Source organism: Blennius ocellaris (assembly GCF_963422515.1).
Source record: "Blennius ocellaris genome assembly, chromosome: 5".
Lineage (NCBI taxonomy): Eukaryota > Metazoa > Chordata > Actinopteri > Blenniiformes > Blenniidae > Blennius > Blennius ocellaris.
Genome location: NC_137654.1, coordinates 11,275,098 through 11,295,054, shown reverse-complemented (window position 1 = coordinate 11,295,054; position 19,957 = coordinate 11,275,098). Strand labels below are relative to the sequence as shown.

Below are 19,957 nucleotides of genomic sequence, written 5' to 3'. Positions count from 1 at the left end.
GATTGATTTGGTTATAACTAAAGCCACTAACCAGAAAAAAAAAAAAACCCACTGGTGTCTGTTCGTGTATCTCAAATGATAGTGTGGCTCTGAATAAAGAAAAATATCATGATCATGCAACACAACACATTTTAATAGAATATCTGACAGACATATATGAATAAATGTCAATAGAGGATAAAGAATAATACAGACTCATTGGAAAATAAATGTCTATTATTCACTTTTTAAGTCATTGTATTTTAAGATGTAGGGTGTGTGTAAATATGCATTGAATTATTCAATTAGTCAAAAAGGGAGACTATTCTTTTCAAAGTTTTGACTTTGCCTGGAAGGTCAGAGGTCATTCTCGCTTACAGATTAACATCTCAGGCACTGGGAAAGACTCCTAATCTGCATGCATATATTTATGTATTCCTCATTTTAAATTAGAACGACAAACTAGTATAAACAACATGTTGTTGATCTCGTGATTCAATAAGATCTTTTATTTCTTTCAGTCAAGGCTTGATTTGTACACTGCTAAATTGTGTGTGTGTGTGTGTGTGTGTGTGTGTGTGTGTGTGTGTGTGTGTGCGTGTGTGTGGCTATAAACACACACGCGCGCACTCACACTGCTGCTGTTTGAGGGGGGAGATGAAAAGGCCCTTTGTGGCGGGGAGGTCAGAGCTATTGACCAGTGGATGTGTGAGTAGAGTCCGAGTCGGGCTTTCCCACAGTCGCTCTGTCCACTCACAGCCTCAACCCCTCGGTCAACAATCGAAGTGTGCCATGGGTGAACAGGCAGGAGTTTTATTGTCGGCGCACAAAGGAGAGGAGCGAGGAGGCTGTTGGGAAAGTTTCAGCCAAGTTAGTCTGCATTCGTGAATTAATTTTCATCAACACACAGAAATTTAGTGTATATATATATATATATATATATGTGTGTGTGTGTGTGTATATATACAGGTATTCTAATAGAAATACATGTATTATTTAATCAACATCATTGGAATGCAGCTTTATATACACCATGATTCTATTTACAGCATGCCAATACATTATCATAGGAGTTATATATACTTTCAATCAGATCATTTGAAACCAACTCAATCAAACAGCTAAAAACTATTCAGCAATTTTCTTTTTCAGGAAAACAAAGCACAGTTGATTGTATTTCTGAGTGCAAAACAGGGCCTGATAAACTCTCTGGGGTCTTTAAGCCCCCAGAGTTATTCAAGATCACATCGCTTTTGAACTGTCAAAATAAAGTGTGAGGGTTAATTTGCCCTTCCTACATAAAAAAAGAACAAATAAGCAAGACCGGGTTTTTTTTGCAACAATATTTTTATCTTTTGACAATTTCCACTTAATCATAAATCGAAGGCTCAAGCAGCTTTTTAAGGAGTCGTGTCAATTTCAGAATTTGGGTCTTGGATTTTAAGTTAATGTAATTTGAGGGATTCAATTAAAGATAATTCTTTTTGACATCAATCAATCGTCTATGAGTCTATCTTACCTGGGGCAAGGCAGATGACCAAAAAGTGATGCATTTCAATGTTTTTACACCAATATGACTTTAAAACACTAATTGAATGTTTGTCTTTCACCCTTGAAAAATCATTGAATTATCCTCAATTGTTTGGTGTTTTTCTTTTCAATGTTGAAAATGTCATCAAATTATAGACAAATGCTTTAAAAGTGCTCTGCAAATACTCTCCTCACAGACGGCACAGGCCCTGGTTTCAAACATGGAATAAAGTTACACATGAGACTGAAAGTTATTATTATTATTATTTTTTTTTTTTTTTTTTTTACAGAATGCAAATAATTTGAGAAGATGTGTAAAAGCAGCAACGTTGAGCTGATTTATATTTTCAGAAATGAGCAGGTTCCAGGTGACTAATTAAATCTGCCATTACAATGCTGCCATTCACTAACTTCTCCCTGGACGCCCCTCGTGCATTGAAGCCTGTTGAATTATTCCCTGGGTGCACATCAGGAGAGTCTGTGTGCGATTCCCCCGAGTCGCTGCAGAGTGAGATAAGCAGCGCGATCTGATACGAGGTGAACAGCACATCAGTCTCCATCTGATGGGTTTATTGGGGGGCTTTTATCTCCACCGGTCAGACTGTAATTGCTTCACCTCTCAGTTATTGATGTGTCTCCTCTCAATTAGACCCCGCCTGAGTCACATGGCTTTGTTATGGTAATGCCGCACTATAAAGTGAAGGGCAGCTCCGGTCCCGGCGTCAGAAGAGTGATCCTCACTTCACCTGCAGACTCATGGCTCCCTGCTGCAACACATCCTCCTCCGGGCAGCATGCTGCGCTCCCAAAGAGGAACAACAACAGGGTGAGTATTACAGGAGATTTGGACACTCTGCCATGTCAGCATGAAGTCCAACTTCCCGTCTCTTCCATCTCAGCACAGAAAACCTGCCGTGGAGAAAAGGCGCCGAGATCGCATCAACCGCTGCATCGAGCAGCTCAGAGTCATCCTGGAGAAGGACTTTAGTCGGCAGAACCTGAACTCCAAGCTGGAGAAAGCCGACGTCCTGGAGATGACCGTGGGCGTCCTGAGGCAGCAGCTGCAGGACAACGCTCAGTCCTGGAGGGAGTCGGCACTCTTCCTCTCTGCTCCGTCCAGCTCAGAGCGCTCCGTCACTCCTCCATCCAGCCTCCAGCATCAGGACCAGAAGCTCCAACAGGCTCAGAGAGGCAGCGGCTCCACCCTCACACCCAAAACCCTGCAGGACAGCAGCAGAGTGTGGAGGCCTTGGTAGACACAGACACTCCGAGGGTTACATCATGTTGATGAGACACAACGTAGGAGTTATTACTCTGACCTCTTCAAAATGAAGTCGACCAGATCTGTTCGGATGCCTCATAATGAGTTCATTATCTTTGTTTGTACCTTCATGTGACTGAAGGAAGTGAAGTTAAACTCACTCCAGAGTTAAAAGTCATTTTCTGAGCATGTCAGCTGTGACTTATTTTCCTTTAATAAAGGAACAAAAGTTACTTGTAGTCAATAGATGCACCAACCAGTGTTTGTATTTGTGTAGGTTGTGTTATTTCACTGAGATTGTGTTGTTGGTAAATACTGTGTGTTGGAAATATGATTTAAATATGAATAACACTCTGGAAAATGTGGAATCAGCTTGAATTAGGAAGGCAAAAAAATAGAAATGTCTAAAAGCAACATGATTACAGGGCAGAGAGATAAATGTGTTTGCATTCACTGTCAGTAAAAAAAGCTGATTAATGTCAATCTTGTCACAATTCTAAGAGGGCTCGTTTAGAGTTTGTTCAAGTTACAGTAAGTCTCCAGAAAATTCATGTAATTCGCTTTAATAAAAAGAAAATGCAAGCACAACTCTGTGTATTGTGTGGTTTTACATCTCTACAGTGGGTGAACATTAATTTGGAGCTGAAAACTCCAGTTATACTGTAACTCTCAGACCAATCAGACAAACACCTCCACACAAGGCCTCATCTCCACCCAAACACCTTCAATCAGCTGCACGTGTGTGTGTGTGTGTGTGTGTGTGTGTGTGTGTGTGTGTGTGTGTGTGTGTGTGTGTGTGTGTGTGTGTGTGTGTGTGTGTGTGTGTGTGTGTGTGTGTGCGTGTGTGTGTGTGTGTGTGTGTGTGTGTGTGTGTGTGTGTGTGTGTGTGTGTGTGTGTGTGTGTGTGTGTGTGTGCACATGCATGCTCGTGCATGTGTATAGTTGGGCCTCTGCATTTGTGTGTGGTTGTGTGCATGGGCCAGTATGCGTGTGTGTGTGTGTGTGTGTGTGTGTGTGTGTGTGTGTGTGTGTGTGTGTGTGTGTGTGTGTGTGTGTGTGTGTGTGTGTGTGTGTGTATGTTGCAGAGAATTGGTCAACATAGAGTTATAAAAGGCTTTTCACAAGATTTTCTCTTAAAATGTGGAAAAGATTAATACAATGAATAAATATATAATATATGCATTTTTAAAGCAGCAACAAATACCATTAGTGCACGTATTTGTTTGTTGATTGTGTCTTTTTATTGTTAATTGTCGCACAGAGGTTAGAAATTAGTTATAAAACATATGATAGTAAAACAGCAATGTCAACATCCCACTACAAAATGTGAGCATGTGCATCACTCCCACACTCACACACACACAAACACACTCACACACACAAATAAACACAAATATGTGTTTACACACCCATGTCATCCTCCCCATTCGTAAATTTTGGCATAGATAAGTCAAAAACAAAAGAGAAATATTCTCAACAGCAGCTGTCAGTAAACAATAGTATGACAAAGAGCGGCACACTGTTACATCGAGCAGTCCGAAGATAAACTCCACTGGAGTAAACAATCATTTCACAAGATCTGACAGAACTATCATCAAATAAACACACGGGAAACGTTAACAACAGAGGCAAAGTGTAACCATCATCAAACAACTGAGAGTCTTTGCTTTTACTTGTCCATCAATGTGATGAGACAATAAGAAAGCCCACCGGGAAGGAGCAGGCTGGAAACATATTTCCTACGCAGTGAGGGAGAGATCAGCTCCCCTCAGGTCTCTGACTGTCCGTGTCAAGTCTCTACCAGGGCCTCCACACGGGGCCTCTGCTGCTGCCGTCCTGCAGGCCGACGGGTCTGAGGGTGGAGCCACTGCCTCTCTGGGCCTGCTGGAGCTTCTGGTCCTGATGCTGGAGACTCTGTGGAGGAGTGACGGAGATCTCGGAGCCGGACGGAGCCGACAGGAAGTGAGCAGAGTCTCTCCAGCAGTAGTTGAAGTCACTGTGACAGAAGCCCGCCTGCAGCTGCTGCCTCAGGAAGCTGACGGTCATCTCCAGGATGTCGGCTTTCTCCAGCTTGGAGTTGGGCTCCTGTTTGTGAAACTCTTTCTCCAGAATGACTTTGAGCTGCTCGATGCAGCTGTTGATGCGGTCTCTGCGCATCTTTTCCACGATGGGTTTTCTGAGCTGAGGAAACGGAGACAGAACGGTGAGCTCACCACTGCATTTGTGCAACACTGATTTAAATTATTTATTTATTTATTTTAAATAGAGTTAATGTGAGTAATCTCCTGTGGTACTCACTTTGATGTTGTCTCTCTCTGAGATCCTGATGTGGTGGACTGAGGAGTAGCTGCTGGAGCAAGGAGCCATGTCTGTGCAGGCAGAGTGATCTGCTTCTTCTGTACAGCAGCCTGAGCTCTGATGTCTCTGGAGGAGCGCCTCCTCATTTTATACCCCGAGATTAGCATAACAAAGCCATGTGGCTGAGGCAGGGCTGGGGTTCCCACACTCCGACCAGTGGGACTCCCACAGCAACAATGGAGGACATGTCAATAACTCAGGGAAGATGTATCTGTGCCTGGCATGTTTCCCAAGATAAGCAACAGGTAATTAACACTTTATCAAACATCAGCTGCAGGTCAGAATTCTATATTTTTTAATGCATAATTAAGGGAAATGACACAGAAAGTGTGTATCTTTCAAGGGGGGTTGGGGGGGGGGGGGGGGGGGTGCAATTAAGGGCCAAAGGGTTTAGTGCAATAAAACAATATAAGCTAGGGTCTCATTATCTCTTCAAAGGATGCTTCCCTTTCCCAAGACGCTTCTCAGACGGGAGCATTCACACACATTTACGTCTGTTTGTTTAGAAAAAAAATAAAAAAATTTCTTGGTGTTACATTCAATATAATATACTGTTTATGATTGAGGAGAAACAAAGGTAGGAAAACGTGGGCATTTTACCTGACTGCAGGTGAAAATAATGTTCATGCTGCACCTGCAGCTTTTCTGAAATGGCCACTCACCTTGTCCCCTCGGGCCCGCGGCCATGAAGCTTTCCCACAGGGGGAATGAATGAAGCTGGAACAGAACGCTCAGGGACGGCCCCCACTGACGACCGGCACGGTCCTTTTTCATCAGTTCAACAAGTAAAAACTCAAAACAAATGAAAAAGAACGAGGCAGCAACATATAAAGTCACTTATTGGCAAGGCCTCAAGAAAATGTGTCCATTTCAATTCATTCACACTCAACACATCCACATGGGAGATGATAGAATAGAAGAATTGTCTTATCAAGTCTGTCCTGAAAGTAATGATACCTTATAGGGACACTTATTAAAATATGTGCAAATTGAACATTTGTATAATTCAGAACTTTAAATTCAATATAAAGTTTCACCCACAAATTTTTATTATTCAATCAAAGATTAAAGATTTCAAGTTTTTTGAAAAAAATCCTTAAATGTGTCTTAAGTCAAAGTCAAAGTCAGCTTTATTGTCAAGTGTGCTAATATACATGACATACAGCACAGATGAAATTTCAGTCCTCTCAGATCCACAGTGCAAAGGCATGTAACAATATATATAAAAAAAATAACAATTTAAAGATTTAAAAATATATACACCAACGGTTGTTGTTCTACAGTGTGTTCCTTTCAAATAAATGAACTGAATATGACATATTTAGCTACTTGAGTGTATGTTTTGAAACAAATACAGTCACTTTCAGTGGTTTGCTGTCTAAAGTCAATATGTTCAAGCAACAGTTTTTCTACATTTTCTACATAAATGCCTCGATCAGGTGCATTAACTGGTAATAGGAGTTGTGTTGCTGATGCAAAGAAAATGTTTTGCTATGACAAAGGTGGTAAAAAAAAAAAAAAAACAGCTCCCATCTCATTCCCTTTAATTTACCACTGTTTGTTCAGAAGAAAAACATCAACAAACTGCACATGTTGCTTGCCCGATGAAAGGTTATTTATTGTGAAATAACACTTCAGATTTATGTGGATCACACTTTTGTTTGTCCCCGAGTCCTTCTGAAAAAACTGTTGGCAGCTTTTAATCACAAGTTCTTGTCTTACTTCCCTTGGAGGATCAGCAGACCCCTGTTGTAAATGAACTGTGTCAAATTAGTGTCAAGTTAATGGCATTATGAGCGGCGCTGGCAGTGTGCCTGCGAGGGCCTCCATCACTGGCTGGCTCCAGATGTGAAGCCGGCCTTGTGGGCTCGGTGTGAGTAGTCCCGTCTCCTCGGTTTCCCACCAGCCCCCCAAACATCAGGGTAAATGAGCTACAAAAGCCGTGCCGCTCCTCCGTGCTCCACTGGGAATGTTAATTGATCTTTTGTTGCGGGACAAACAGAAACTCTGTGTCTCGGTCCATCTGGGAAAAATCAAGTCAACTGGCTTCATTGCCTGCTACAGAGGAGTCTGTATGAGGCCAGTGGTGTGTGTGTGCGTGTGTGCGTGTGTGCGTGTGTGCGTGTGCGTGTGCGTGTGTGTGTGTGTGTCACTGTTACTGCACCAGCAGATTCGATTCCGCATCCCCACCTGCCCTCATGTCAAAGTGTCCTTGAGCAAGGCACTGATTCTCAAACTGCTCCCAGTAGACGGACTGACCACCTTGCATGGCAGTCGCCTCCGTTGGGGTGTGACTGGGTGAATGTGATTAATAATGTGAAGCACTTTGGGGACTGTGGAAAAACATTTTAGAGGTGAAATCCAGTTACCATTTCCACCCCAGAGAGACTAAAAAAAACGTAACCTTTTCTTGAAAATGAGCTTCCAGATTCATTTTGACTTGCTCCTTTGAGGGGGGCTGACATATCAAAACCAAGCAGGTGTGAGACCTGTGGTGTCACGTCTTGATATCTGCAATAAATCACATAAAATACCCAATATATGTCTTGATCTTAATTTATTTACGTAGCATCACTGTGAAACCCCGAGAGGACGGTGACAACAAGGCCGGGCGGTCCCGTCCACGTTTGGCTTTATTATCTGTCGATGTGTTTGTGCCTCCTCTGAAGGTTCGTGTGCACCACACGGCTCCCGGGGGTCTTTGTCTACAAGTGTGTGGGAAGACGAGTTCCCCTCCCACCAGCAGCCCGAGAGCCCTGAATTCCTGCCATAAAGTCTCAGCCATCGCTCAGACCCGCGGCGGCGCAGTGCTGCTTCCCGTCAGCCATCTCTCTGTGAGTGTGGTATCTCCCGTTTCCCACACTCTGCGCCCATTCACTGGTCCCGAGACAGGGACAATAGAAGTGTGTCTTGTTACACATCACATTAGCTACGGTGTTTGATCTCCTGTTGAAGGGAGGGGGCGAGGGGGGAGGCTGACCATCTGGCCTGGCAAACTAGACCCTGAGAAAGTCCCAGGCATGCCACATTCTCCACAACTTCTGCACACACAAATAGTTGTGAAAGACTTTTGTGGCACTTGAGACATAATTCAGGCACTAGACAACATACCACGGCCACCACAACAGAACAAAGTGGGACGTGTGACCTGCAGGGGAGTCTCACGGCGAAGTCCCCCACAGTTTAAAAAAAAAAACACCTGCTCACCAACCTGCTCAGAAAAAAAAAATGAAATGCTAATAATCCCTGAGGGGGAATCACATGTAGGAGGGGGAAATGAATGGGTCTGAAATATGACACAGCAGAAGCAGAATAAAAAAGCTTGAATTTGAGATATGAATGTTTCATAATAAGGATGAATTTGTGGGTGCACAATAGTTTCAAATTTAGATGTTTATTTTGGTGAAAGGCGACACTCGAAATGACAGAAACAAATAATACGTGCTAAGTTTGTCAAGCTTCCAATGGCGACAAACATAAAAAACAAGAATTGATCATTTGCAGACTATGAATTCATCTGAGCTATTTTATATGATGAAAACCTGCTGGTTATCAAACTTAAAATGACATCATCCCTTTAGATTTAAAGTTAACTCAACATGTACATGTGAGTTACTCTTCATTTGGATGATAAATCAATTTCAGATTCTCCTAAGTTTAAAACAGTTCTTATAGCTATTGCCTGATCCAACCATACGTTTTCCCTCCACTTCATCGGACACTTACTCACCCTACACATAACCCCCAACAAGTCTCTCCAAATTCCACTCGCTAAACTTTGACCTGCCCATTCATACCTCCAAGCTGATGTGGCATTTCTATTCTACGTTCTGCATTACTTGACTTTTTGTGATGGAAAATATTAAAAGTTCAGTGCTCTGGCAGATCCTAGAAGGAGTGAATGGTCTCAAAATGAATATGCATATTATTTAATGATGGACTTATTTACTAAAACAGGCTCCCACAGAGACCAACAATAACTACTGCACAAGTTCCAACCTGTACTAAAGTTTCTCATTTGCTAATCTAAAGATGATGATTCAAAGAGGATCACAAACACAAATGTTAAGTGTAAAAAATAAAAGAAAGTGAAAGCACCACCGTTGTTTATGTTTGCAAAACTTCTTCAGAAGTTCTCCATTTATTTATTTTTTTCAAAAGACAAACTTCTCCAGGAAGCAATACAACAGATTCTTTTCCATGAAAGACTGAAGTTTATATATAAAAAAAACAAAACACCTTTATAAAAGGTAATCATGTGGAGATGAAAAACATCATTTATGATCATCACAGGAGGACAGAGAACAGCTACTGTCTCAGTAGCAACATTTCTTTTACAAAAAGGCCAAATACTGGTTACACATTGTCAGCATAAAGAGTAAAGTAATCCTAATCAGATTTACAATAAAGGTGAATCCATGGGATCCATTTCTGGATTATTTCTGGCTCATCAGCTGTAACCTGATGGGACGCATTAAACAGTGATACTCAGTATCAAACATGGACAGTGAATACATCAATCAATCAATCAATCAATCAATCAATCAATCAATCAATCAATCAATCAATCAGTCAGTCAGTGTCACAGACACTTCAGTAAATCTGAACCAGTGTGGTTCCAATGATTCAAGACGTTTGCAAAACAAACAGGAAGTCTTGGGTTTCCTCCAGAAGAGGACACATGGTGAACACGTTCAGTAAAACCTGAATCATCTCAGTCCCTCCAAAGGAGTACGAGCACACGGTGCACATTTCACCACGCGGTGAAACACTCGATCGAATCTCCTGCCGAAGCAAAAGGAAGCAGACTCCAGGGAGTCTTCAACTCTCTGTCCATGACGTTCACAGACGTAGTTTTCTCTCGGGGGCGAAGGTCCGTCGTTACCAGGGCCGCCACAGAGCGCCGCCGGCCTGGATCGCTCCTTTACCGGAGCCGACGTGGTGGAGCGGGGAGCCGGGAGGGGAGAGGCCGCAGGGCCCGGGGCCGGAGCCGGTCCTGCTGGACGCCTGCAGGCCCTGGAAGTGGCTGAGCAGCAGCCTGTGTGCCTGAGTCTGGACCTCGCAGTGGGACAGGAAGCTGACGGCCTCCTGCACGCAGTGGGAGTAACCCTCGGTGGCCGTCATGGGGCCGGAGGTCAGGCTGGAGGACTTCTGCTGCTGCTGCCAGCTTCTCAGGTAGACCACGGCCATCTCCAAGATGTCTGCCTTCTCCTGCTTGGAGTCGGGCTGCTGCCGGAGGAACTCGGGCCCCAGCAGGGATTTCAGCTGCTCAATGCTGGTGTTGATTCGGTCTCTGCGCAGCTTTTCCACCATTGGCTTTCTCAGCTGAAGAAAAAAAGAAGGAAAAAAAATTAGTCCACTTGAATTTTGCCTCTTTTTCACCCCCCAATCTGTATCAGCGCTCAATCGCAGGAAATTAAATGATCTGTAGAGAAATTTACCTTGTGAGCAGGAGTCAGGTGTTCCTTGCAGTAACTCGCTTGTCCCAAAACAGTGGGTGCCATGGCTGTGGAGTCAGAGCGATCCTGTTCGCTTTAGAAGAGCCTGTTGAGACTGAGCTGCCTTCTCCTCTGCCGCCGCCCTGTATTTATACCCCCAAATCTCCATATGAATGTGTGAGTCTTCGGCTTGTTGGAGTTTCTCACAGTCCCCGGGCCAATGGGAGTGCTGGGAAGGGCTTTGAGGAACGCAGGGCTGCCACATGCTCAATGAAGTGTTTATAGCGTCGGGGACAATGAGTGTGTCTCCGGGGAGCAGGTGGAGGAATAGATTGCAAGAGAAAGAGCCCGGGGTGGAGTGGGTGAGGGCGGAGGGGGGGGGCGGAGGGGGGGGGGGGGGGGGGGGGGGGGGGGGGGGGGGGGGAGGGGAGTGTGTGGCTGGGAGACTGACCCACTGCTTGTGCTGATATGGGAAAGTGGTGACCCCGGAGGGAAGCCTGCCGCCGTCTCATGTCATCTCCGCCGCCACAAAATTGAAAACAAAGTGCCTCTGCCACCAGGCACACGTGGGTGTTAGCGAGGGGGCAGCCATTAGAAAAGACCAACATGCAGCCACTTCCACCGGCAGCCTCCCCTCGCCGAGTGTTTTTTTTTTTTGTAACTCAAGTAAATCATTTCTGTTCTAATTAAAATAAACGCTGCAACATTAACAAACCACGGCTATTTTTATTCTTTCAGCTTTCTTCATTTCTTTCTTTCAGCCAACTTGAGTCAATATTAATGTTTTCCTGAATTATGCTTGTGAGTGAAAAAGTAGGGAGGGTGAAGTAAATGATATGTAATGACAATATTTTGTGGTGCATTGGTTAAAGTAGTAGTAGATTGCGGGGCACTGGATTATTGTTAAAGCAATAGTCAAAACAACCAGCTCAGTCTATGTTTTAAATTGCGATGACTTGAGAATCAATCAAATAGAAAACATTTGTCGAACCAGATCAAATCACACAGGCGGTAAGCTTGCTGCTCTAATATTTATCACAAACTCTATCCAGCCATCTTTATCCTATTCGAGGTCGAGGGTGTGTCTGTGAGTGAAAGCCTCCTGGACAAGTCAGTAGTGCTTCACAGGACAGGCAGATCATTTTACAGTCACTAATTCACTGCAAACACGTGTTTTTGCACAGACATGCAAACTGCACACAGAAATAACCCTAAACCAGACTCAAACATTGGTTGTTGTCACTGTGAGGCTGGAATCACTATACCACTGTGTCTGTTCGGCCATCTTTGATCACACTTTCAACTTTCCTCAACAGGTTGCCAGTCGATGATATTGGATAAATGATGTCCAATTGTGTCACATAATATTCACAAATTATGTGAATATGCTCTCGTTTGGACAAGTTGATTAAGTTTATTTCATACCTAATTGAACAAATACGACCACAACTAATTTGAGAATCATTCAGTTAAATAAAATAAAACTTCAAAGTGAGAAAATCGCCCAGTAAAGACAAAACCCTTGTGAATTTTTTTTCCCTTTAGTCTGATGAGCTTTGATCTGTACTGTAAAGCAAAGAGCTTCAACTGAAAGCATTCATGCTGCTTCGTCAGGCAGAGCCTCACATACTCACACAGAGACACACTCTCATTCACTTTCCCTGCCACACACACACACACACACACACACACACACACACATACATACACACTCCACATACACACACACACGTGCACACACAGCTGGCTGACCCGCCTGCCGCTGGCCACGTCTCAGTCACACGCTCCCTTCCTGCCTGTGTGGAACGTGGGAGCCGCTGTGGTCCCAGGCTTCCCACACTTCAGTGTTAATGACTCTGAGGCCGGCTGCACAAAGGAAGTGTGCCCCATCGAACCCCATCGAACAAAGATTGAGTGACCAACCTCCCCCACCACACACACACACGCACCACACACACACACACGCACACACGCGCACACACACACACACACACACACCCAGGAAGACGGGGCTGTCAGCGGAGCTTCCAGGCACACCATCTGGATGGATTGTGTGCCATTGTCAGCCGATCAAGCATGGGAGACGCTCACCGTGAGAATTGGAGAGGCTGAAATAGAGACAGAAAGTTAAAGAAGAAGAATGGGGAGAGTGTGTGCAGAGGGTGGGAAACTTTCAGGATAGTTAAGGGAAGTTTAGTTTCAAGGGCATTTGAAGGGGGGAAAGGTCTACAATGATGTGGCGCGGGGAAACAAAGCTGAAAAATACATCTTGTGAAAGTCACAGTAAATGAAACAAGGCTCATATATATATATATATATATAAAAACAAAAAGCTAAAAACATCCGCTATTTATTGAGTGATGACGTGTGAGAGCTACATCTCCTACAATAAATCCATGCAGATAACTGGAAACCGAGGTCCCACATTGGTCACTTAACAAGTTTGTCATGACGTCTCCAAACTTGTTGGGACGTGTCCTGAGTGGTCACCTCCAGGCAGATGTTTTCCCTCCACGTTCCCACCACATATCAATCCAGGCCGATACAATACCGAGGATATCTCGCTCATTGTGCTGCATTAGGAGGCTCGCACGGCGCCCCTCCCACCTGTTTGTTTGGATTGGGGCCATTGTACCCCATGAATTCAACTAATTCATTCACATCCTATTGTCATAATGCCGCTTTGTGATTGGCCAGAAAACTGTGAGAACCAACATGGCATTAAATCAATGGGAACGTTGACATAAGTATATAAGCCAGCAAAGTGTCGGTGGGTAAAATCATAATAACCCTGAACTTCACTGGAAGTGGACGAGCCGGGACGGCGTCTGAACGTATTCACCATGAGGGATCAGCACACCACGTAAGCTCCCCTCAAGACATTTCACTTCTTCTGTCAGTTCTTGGTTTTGTCGAAGGGCCGGGGGGGGGGGGGTCTCTGCTCTGCTGGTGTGATGGGGTCGTGTCAGTAGTGACTAATATTTGTGCTCCGGGCTGAGATGAGACGTCGTTAGGTTCTACATGCTTGAATTACTACAACAACAAACATTTTCTGCTTCAACTTAACAATGAAGACTCCCCACAAGAAGACTTTCTTCAGGTGTGAGAGCGGGTAGTTTTGTTCTGTCGTTGTTTGCTGGAACCAACGAGATGTTTCTCCGTCTCGCTCCGCAGCATGTGCCAAGTGATGAGCTTGGAGAGGAGATGCACCGACAGAGCCGTGAGGCTGCGCTCCACCCTGGAGAGGCAGCTCAGCGGAGGGGTGTCCGGCTCAGACGTGTGGGACAAGACGGTGTCCTTCTTCTCGGTGAGGAAGGCCTTCATCTTTCACAACGGCTACAGCAGGTCGTCCCGAGACGCCATGAGGCTGTTCCCCTCGCAGCCCGACGACGTGGCGCCGCTCTTCTGCCAGTCGCTCGCAGACCGCCACGAGACGGAGAGGAGGTGAAACCGGCAGGAAGGAAGTGAACGTCAGAGCACACCGGGAAGACGCTCCACGTGGCTTCAGGACGCCAGAAAGGATGGATTCTTTTATTTTGAGTGTTGACTTTAAAGAGACAACAGATGGGAGTGTTGTCCCAATCATTTATGACCATTTACACTGTGACTGATTGGTCCTTAACTGGGCCTAAAATGTGCATTTCTTGCCTTAAACTTTAGTAACGTCTTTGAACGGCTCACATGAAGACCGTGCTATTTTAGTTTTGTTGAACTAATTTTATATTCCTTTTTTTTTAAAAAGGCAAATGTTTATGCCAATGCATATTTTAGTAAATGTTTTTATACATTACGAGTTACAATTTGCTTTTATTTGTTTTTTGTCTTAAAGCCATCAGTAAAAGGTGCAATATGTATGATTCTAAATAAATACTTTTCTCATAAATGTGGTGATTTTTTCTTCTATTAAACAGTGCGATTGTTAACGGTATGTAATTGACTTTGGTGGTATCAGTTAAATTATTTCTGCCCCTCATATAGGAGTGTCTTGACAGATATTGTCCTCTAGTGGCCATGAGGCAGTTTTACAACTAAATGTCAGCTTTAATTAGATTATATGAAGGAAGAATTAGTAGAATGGTGGAAAATACCATAGTAATCTGTAAAACAAAACGTTTGAGTTAAGTTTGAATCGATTCACTAATCTATTTCACCTATTTTTATTTATGTATCAATGCATCAATGCATTTGCATTTTTACTTACTCAGACATGCATCATTGACGGTTTTACTCATTCAGTGGATGTGCATTTCTTATTTCACTTGGTTTTGCCTTCATACTCTTACATATTAATTCATTGAATGATTAATTTATACTTTTTACTGTTTACTGGTGCTGGAAGCCTCTCAACAGTTGTGAACTTGGTCTACGCGACACAAGTGAATATTGACAGTGTTATTACGTCAATATTTACTTCATGGGGTGGATCATCTTCTGCAGAGCTCTGGGTTTTGTTGGTCACTCACCTCAGCTGCTTGATTCCAGTGCTTCTTGTCATCCAGTCATGAATAGAGCATCTTCCTCCAACTGATGGAACTGAGCTGCTAAGATCACTTACAGTGGAACGATCAAAATAAATTATAGTTCTTTCAAAATGTCGCAAACCCATTGTGCAAAAGTCCTGAAGTAAAATACGGAGGAGCAGAATATTTACAAGTTGACATTGAAAACTGAACAGTCCTCTCACCTCAGAGTGAGCTCTCAGCTCTGATCCCAATTCTGAACATTTCCATACCACAAGATAGCGTCAGCGCCCTCTGGAGGCTAGATATGAGTATGACAACCAAACCTGTTCATGGATTTTCATGAGAATACTTACTCAGCCCTATTAGTGCAAAAACATGCAAGGTCACGGATATCAAACTGTAGAGCAACAACCAAACGGTGGATAAAGCAAATGACGTCAACCTCACTATTAGAAAGGATAAGATGCATTCCGAAGGCTAAACAACAGATCTTTACCTCAAAGGCTTTTAAATATGCTAAATTAAATTTTGTTTTCTGTGGTGTATTTCACATACCTCTAGATTTTTTGTTTTGGAGGTGTGGGAATCAACAAGTTCTCTTCTCAGTGCATCATTATCAGTCAGTTTAATTTCATCTGGATTGTCATTATTATACCAAGGAGAGAGTTTGATGTGTATCAAGTTCAATTCATTTAACATAAAGCAGCAACATTATATGTGATTGATATCATATAAAGTTTAAGTGAAATGTCTGAGCAAATAAAAAAAAACTGGATGCTAAATCCATAACAAAGCATCAACATCCAGAGGCATATGTGAATATATGTACCATGGGGCAGGGAGGTGGGGGGGCAGCTGGAAGGGGCAAACAGTCCTGCTCGGTGGAAGTAAAGTGCTCAGAGTGCCTTCTTGTTTACATTCATGAACCTGAACTTTTCTTACATTCACTAAAGTACAGAACTTGGTTTTTTTTTTTGTTTTTTTAAATGCGGCTATGGGTACTAAGTCTTAACGTTTTGATCATGTGCCGACTGCACTGTATAAAATCCAGCGTTGACAGAACAGAGAGACGAATCGGGAACAGAAGAGGTTACCCTGAATCAGATTTGTAATTATTACGGCTTTATTAATCATAGGCTAAGTTCAAAAGCAGACATTCAGCAACAGTTAGACAATGTAGCAGCGGGAATAGGCAAATTAACAAGCTGGGTGAACCCCACACCATGCATTCAGCACTGAGGACAGGGACGCTGTTTGTTTTTTTTTTTTGTTTCGTTTTTTTACTTTACTGTGATGTTAAGCAGATCCATGGCTGAGAGACTTCAGCAGGCGAGTGCCACTGAGTTTTATTCTGAGTTAGAGAGAAAGACCCGAGAATTCAGAAAACAGCTGAGAAAGGGAGGAAAAAAACTGAAGGACAAAATCATTAATCCAAGAAAAAAGTATTTAAGCATATATTGTAGGTCTGTTTTATTATTAATTTAGACAAGTCTGATATTCCACTGCAACAGATGGAATCTTTCACAAGTTCAAAGTTTACTTCATCGCCAAGGCAGAGCTTTATGGAAGAAAATAAAACAAATCCTTTCTCCGCGTGGCTTCAGAGGTCAAAAAAAACAAAAAAAAAACAAAGAATCCATACAAACTAAATCATGTTTAGTTGCAGCCCGTCACTCAAATTCCAGTTACAACCTACGCTGAGACCAAACATCGAAAGCTTGGGGGGGAAAAAAAGAAAACGTGACACTGAAATCTGCCATTATTAAAAAAAAAACCCTGATCAAAACAAAAAAAACAAACTTAAAGCAAATAAACAACAAAAAAGGAGGGGGAAAAAAAGGATTAAGTAAAATGCCACTTGTAACACATGGTGGGTCAAATCCCAAAACATTTCCGTTGTTATCTCAACATTGCGCCCGACAGGAGGCGCAGCGGTTTAAAGCCAAATATATCACACAGCAAAACAGAATTCACGAGTCCCTCCTGCCGAGCAGGCATCGCTCTGACGTGGACGACGTGAAGGTTTTTGGACGCCAGAAAAAAAATACACAATCTGTCTCCATTTGAATCGCCGTCCGAGTCCTTCGACGTCCCGGACCGACCGGCCAAAGAGTCCAAGGAGCAGAGCGTGAATTCGCTTTCAGCGCGTCCTCCTCAACCTTCAACAACGCGGCGATGTGAAACGTTACAGAGATGCTGCCTAGAGTGGATGATCGGTTTAGATTACACGTAGTTTCTGCTTAAGGTTAATCTGAAGATGTCACATGGGGGTGGAGGTTGATTAGGAAGCATGGCGTGTACTCTCTGTGTGGACTCGTGTTTGTGTGTGTGTGCGCATCAATCAGTGTGTAAAAAGAGTAACCTTCATTGGGTTGGTTGGTGTCCCAGCCTTATTTGCGGGGCTGTGATTCTGTTGGGGGGGTGTGGGGTGGTCTGAGGTTGGCCATCAGGGCAAAGAGTTCAACAAGTCCTGCAGGAAAAGGTCCGGGTCTGGGATTTCAGAGAGGAGACCTGGAAGAGAAACACGGCAAATCAACAACCGAGGCAAGAAGCTGCTGTTTAATGTCTTCAAGTGTGTGTATGTGTGTGTGCGTGTGCGTGTGTCTATACTGACCTACAACATCAAAGAGCTCTGACAGCGACTCAGCAGGCATGAGTTCATCCTGGAAAGCCCTGAGCACGCGCTCCGAGGCCTCGTAGATGGGCATGTCGTTGTGACGGACATATTCTGCCAAAGCGAAGGACCAGCCGCCCTCGGTGGTGCTGGTGGGGACTTTCTGTGGGGCCAAAAGGAAAAGCAAGCTCAGTTCTCTTGTGTTCTCAGAGTCGAAAGGTCTTTGAAAAATTACAAAACAGCAGTATTCTGGGTTTAGAGCCATATGAGAGGGTAGACAACCACTGCCATGGTGCAACAACATACACAATACCAATCAGTAATATCACATTTACCCTAAACATGTCATAGACCAGATCCACCAGGCCCCAGAAGAGAAGAGGTGAGCGATACACTGCATATTCCTTTGGTGCTTTATCTGTGAGCCTGGAAATAAAAGAGAGATTCTGTCAGCAACATCAAGCTGCAAACTAATCCGGGAGATGTAACTCTATCTAGGTTTGACCAGAAGAAGAAGAAGTAAAGCATCTCACTTGTTTGTGGAGCCTGCCGAGACCTTGCGGGTGTGTGTGGTGACCAGCAGCCTCCGGAGGAAGTTCAGACGTGAAGTCCTCCACCGCTCGGGGGGCAGGATGTGCATGGCCAAGATGGTGAAATAGTGTGGCCCTTCGACATCGTATGAACTCTCTACCCATTTTTCAGAGGGCTGCTCCTGGAAACTCTGCAGATTCTTCTCCTCTCGGGACGTAGCCCTTGTACTGCAATGACAAGTTGAGTTGACGGTGGACCAACAACACCACACCAGGCGCTGCTGCACGGCTCCAGCACCGTGTTTGATGACCTGTACGTACGTGTTGAGGACATAGAGCACAGTGTGGATGATGTAAGGAATGAGGTGGATGTTGCTCTCGCGGCCTCCGCCCCCCGTGTCCACGCTGAACGACTGTTCGGTCGCGAAGCGGAGGAACAGCAGTTTGGTGTCGTGGATATTGAGTTGGTACGTGGGCTCCCGCTGGCCTGTGCACTCCTGAAGATATGTGTTGTGCCTGAGTGGCGGACAGAAGCACAGTTGGGCACGATTACTTCTCCGACTCCTGTAGAAAGAACGTGTACTTTCTGCGAGTGGCCACGAACGATTTTTACCTTGCTAAACACGTGGCGAAGGCTGATTCTGGCACATGCGGCCCCCACACAGGAAGCAGCCCATTGCACTTGGTGTTGGCGTTCTGAAGAGCAGCACTGTCCCATTCCTCTCGCCCACGAGCCAGCCTGGAAGCAAACCGCTCCGGTTAGAATCAACAAACCACTAAACTGGAACTAAAACACGTGTGAAGGTGTTGATCGGTACCTGACGGCTGCCAGATGGCAGTCGTAGTGGACTATGTTAAAGTGCGACACAGTGCTGTAGCCCTGCTGCTTGCGAGGCTTGTTTTCAAAGTCCTCCAAGGACACGCGCTTTGTGAAAGTGTAAATACCCAGGACTTTGGTTGGCTGGTAGAGAGACAGAAGAGATGCGGAAAATTAGAATATCAAAAAAAGCGTCAATACTTGAGGAATGTCATTAGTGGTCGGAGTCTCCGAGGGCTAATCAGTCCTTCACCTCCTGCAACATCACATGATAGTTTGTGCACATATGATAAGATTATAGCTGCCAACTTGGATCAAACTGACACTAATAACCACTTCATTTCCGGACTGTATTGTTAATATATGATGCCACTGTGGTACCTGAAACTTGTAACCTTCTCTACAGATACAGCAGGTCAAGCCGGGCTCCTCTATCAGCTCCTCCATCTGCTTCAACAGTGAAGTCTTTGTCACCACCTGCCCTTTCTCATTGGTCTGAAAGAAAAAATACACGTTAGATTCACTAATGGAGAAATGGTGGAATCACACAGGCTGTTGCACTCATTCAAATGGCAAAGTGGAAAAAAAAGAAAAGAAACACGAGGCAAGTTAAAGAGACGAGCTGACCGTCATGCCCAGAGTTCCCAGAGCCTTCTGCCTCATGGCCATCGCCATGCGCTTCTTCTCTGCTCTGGTTTCCCTGCGAGCGGCTTCGATCTTCAGGTTGACGTCGCTGTGCTCCCTCAGAGCCTCCAGAAGGTTCTCTGCCAGAGTCCCGATGCCTTCATCACTGGATACCTGCTCCAGCTTGTGCAAGTTGGTTATTGAATCTGTACCTATTAGCACCTGCACAGAGGAGACGAACACACAAGGTCATGATAAGCAGACCAATTCATTTTCAAGGCACATTTTATTTGAACTATCTGGGGAATACGAAGGATCTCCAAGCTCCGTTCTGGATGTTGTAC

The 19,957-nt window shown here is 44.2% G+C and overlaps 3 protein-coding genes across 9 annotated transcripts in view; all 3 read right to left on the bottom strand.

Annotated features, from left to right (window-relative positions):
- Positions 1-4,566: 4,566 nt before the first annotated feature.
- On the bottom strand, positions 4,567-5,136 carry her12 (hairy-related 12; the record flags this gene model as incomplete). Its single annotated transcript, XM_080496283.1, has 2 exons — positions 4,567-4,950; positions 5,068-5,136. The coding sequence occupies 2 exons, from the start codon at positions 5,134-5,136 to the stop codon at positions 4,567-4,569; spliced, it is 453 nt and encodes a 150-aa protein (XP_080352409.1).
- A 4,872-nt stretch (positions 5,137-10,008) lies between these two features.
- On the bottom strand, positions 10,009-10,830 carry LOC308130862 (transcription factor HES-5-like; the record flags this gene model as incomplete). Its single annotated transcript, XM_080497364.1, is given in 3 exon segments — positions 10,009-10,452; positions 10,569-10,661; positions 10,663-10,830. Coding segments are annotated over 3 exon segments (705 nt in total).
- Positions 10,831-16,473: 5,643 nt separating this feature from the next.
- The window catches only part of ubr4 (ubiquitin protein ligase E3 component n-recognin 4), a gene marked incomplete at its 5' end in the record, with an annotated part of 46,102 nt that continues 42,618 nt past the window's right edge, over positions 16,474-19,957 (bottom strand). For all 7 annotated transcript variants that reach the window (XM_080496548.1, XM_080496549.1, XM_080496550.1 and 4 more), the window contains 9 exons: positions 16,474-17,539; positions 17,643-17,805; positions 17,978-18,068; positions 18,176-18,400; positions 18,494-18,688; positions 18,786-18,911; positions 18,991-19,133; positions 19,371-19,484; positions 19,617-19,835. In XM_080496548.1, the coding sequence (XP_080352674.1) occupies positions 17,475-17,539; positions 17,643-17,805; positions 17,978-18,068; positions 18,176-18,400; positions 18,494-18,688; positions 18,786-18,911; positions 18,991-19,133; positions 19,371-19,484; positions 19,617-19,835 (1,341 nt within the window). In that variant the 3' untranslated portion in view covers positions 16,474-17,474. The remainder of the gene's footprint in view (positions 17,540-17,642; positions 17,806-17,977; positions 18,069-18,175; positions 18,401-18,493; positions 18,689-18,785; positions 18,912-18,990; positions 19,134-19,370; positions 19,485-19,616; positions 19,836-19,957) is intronic.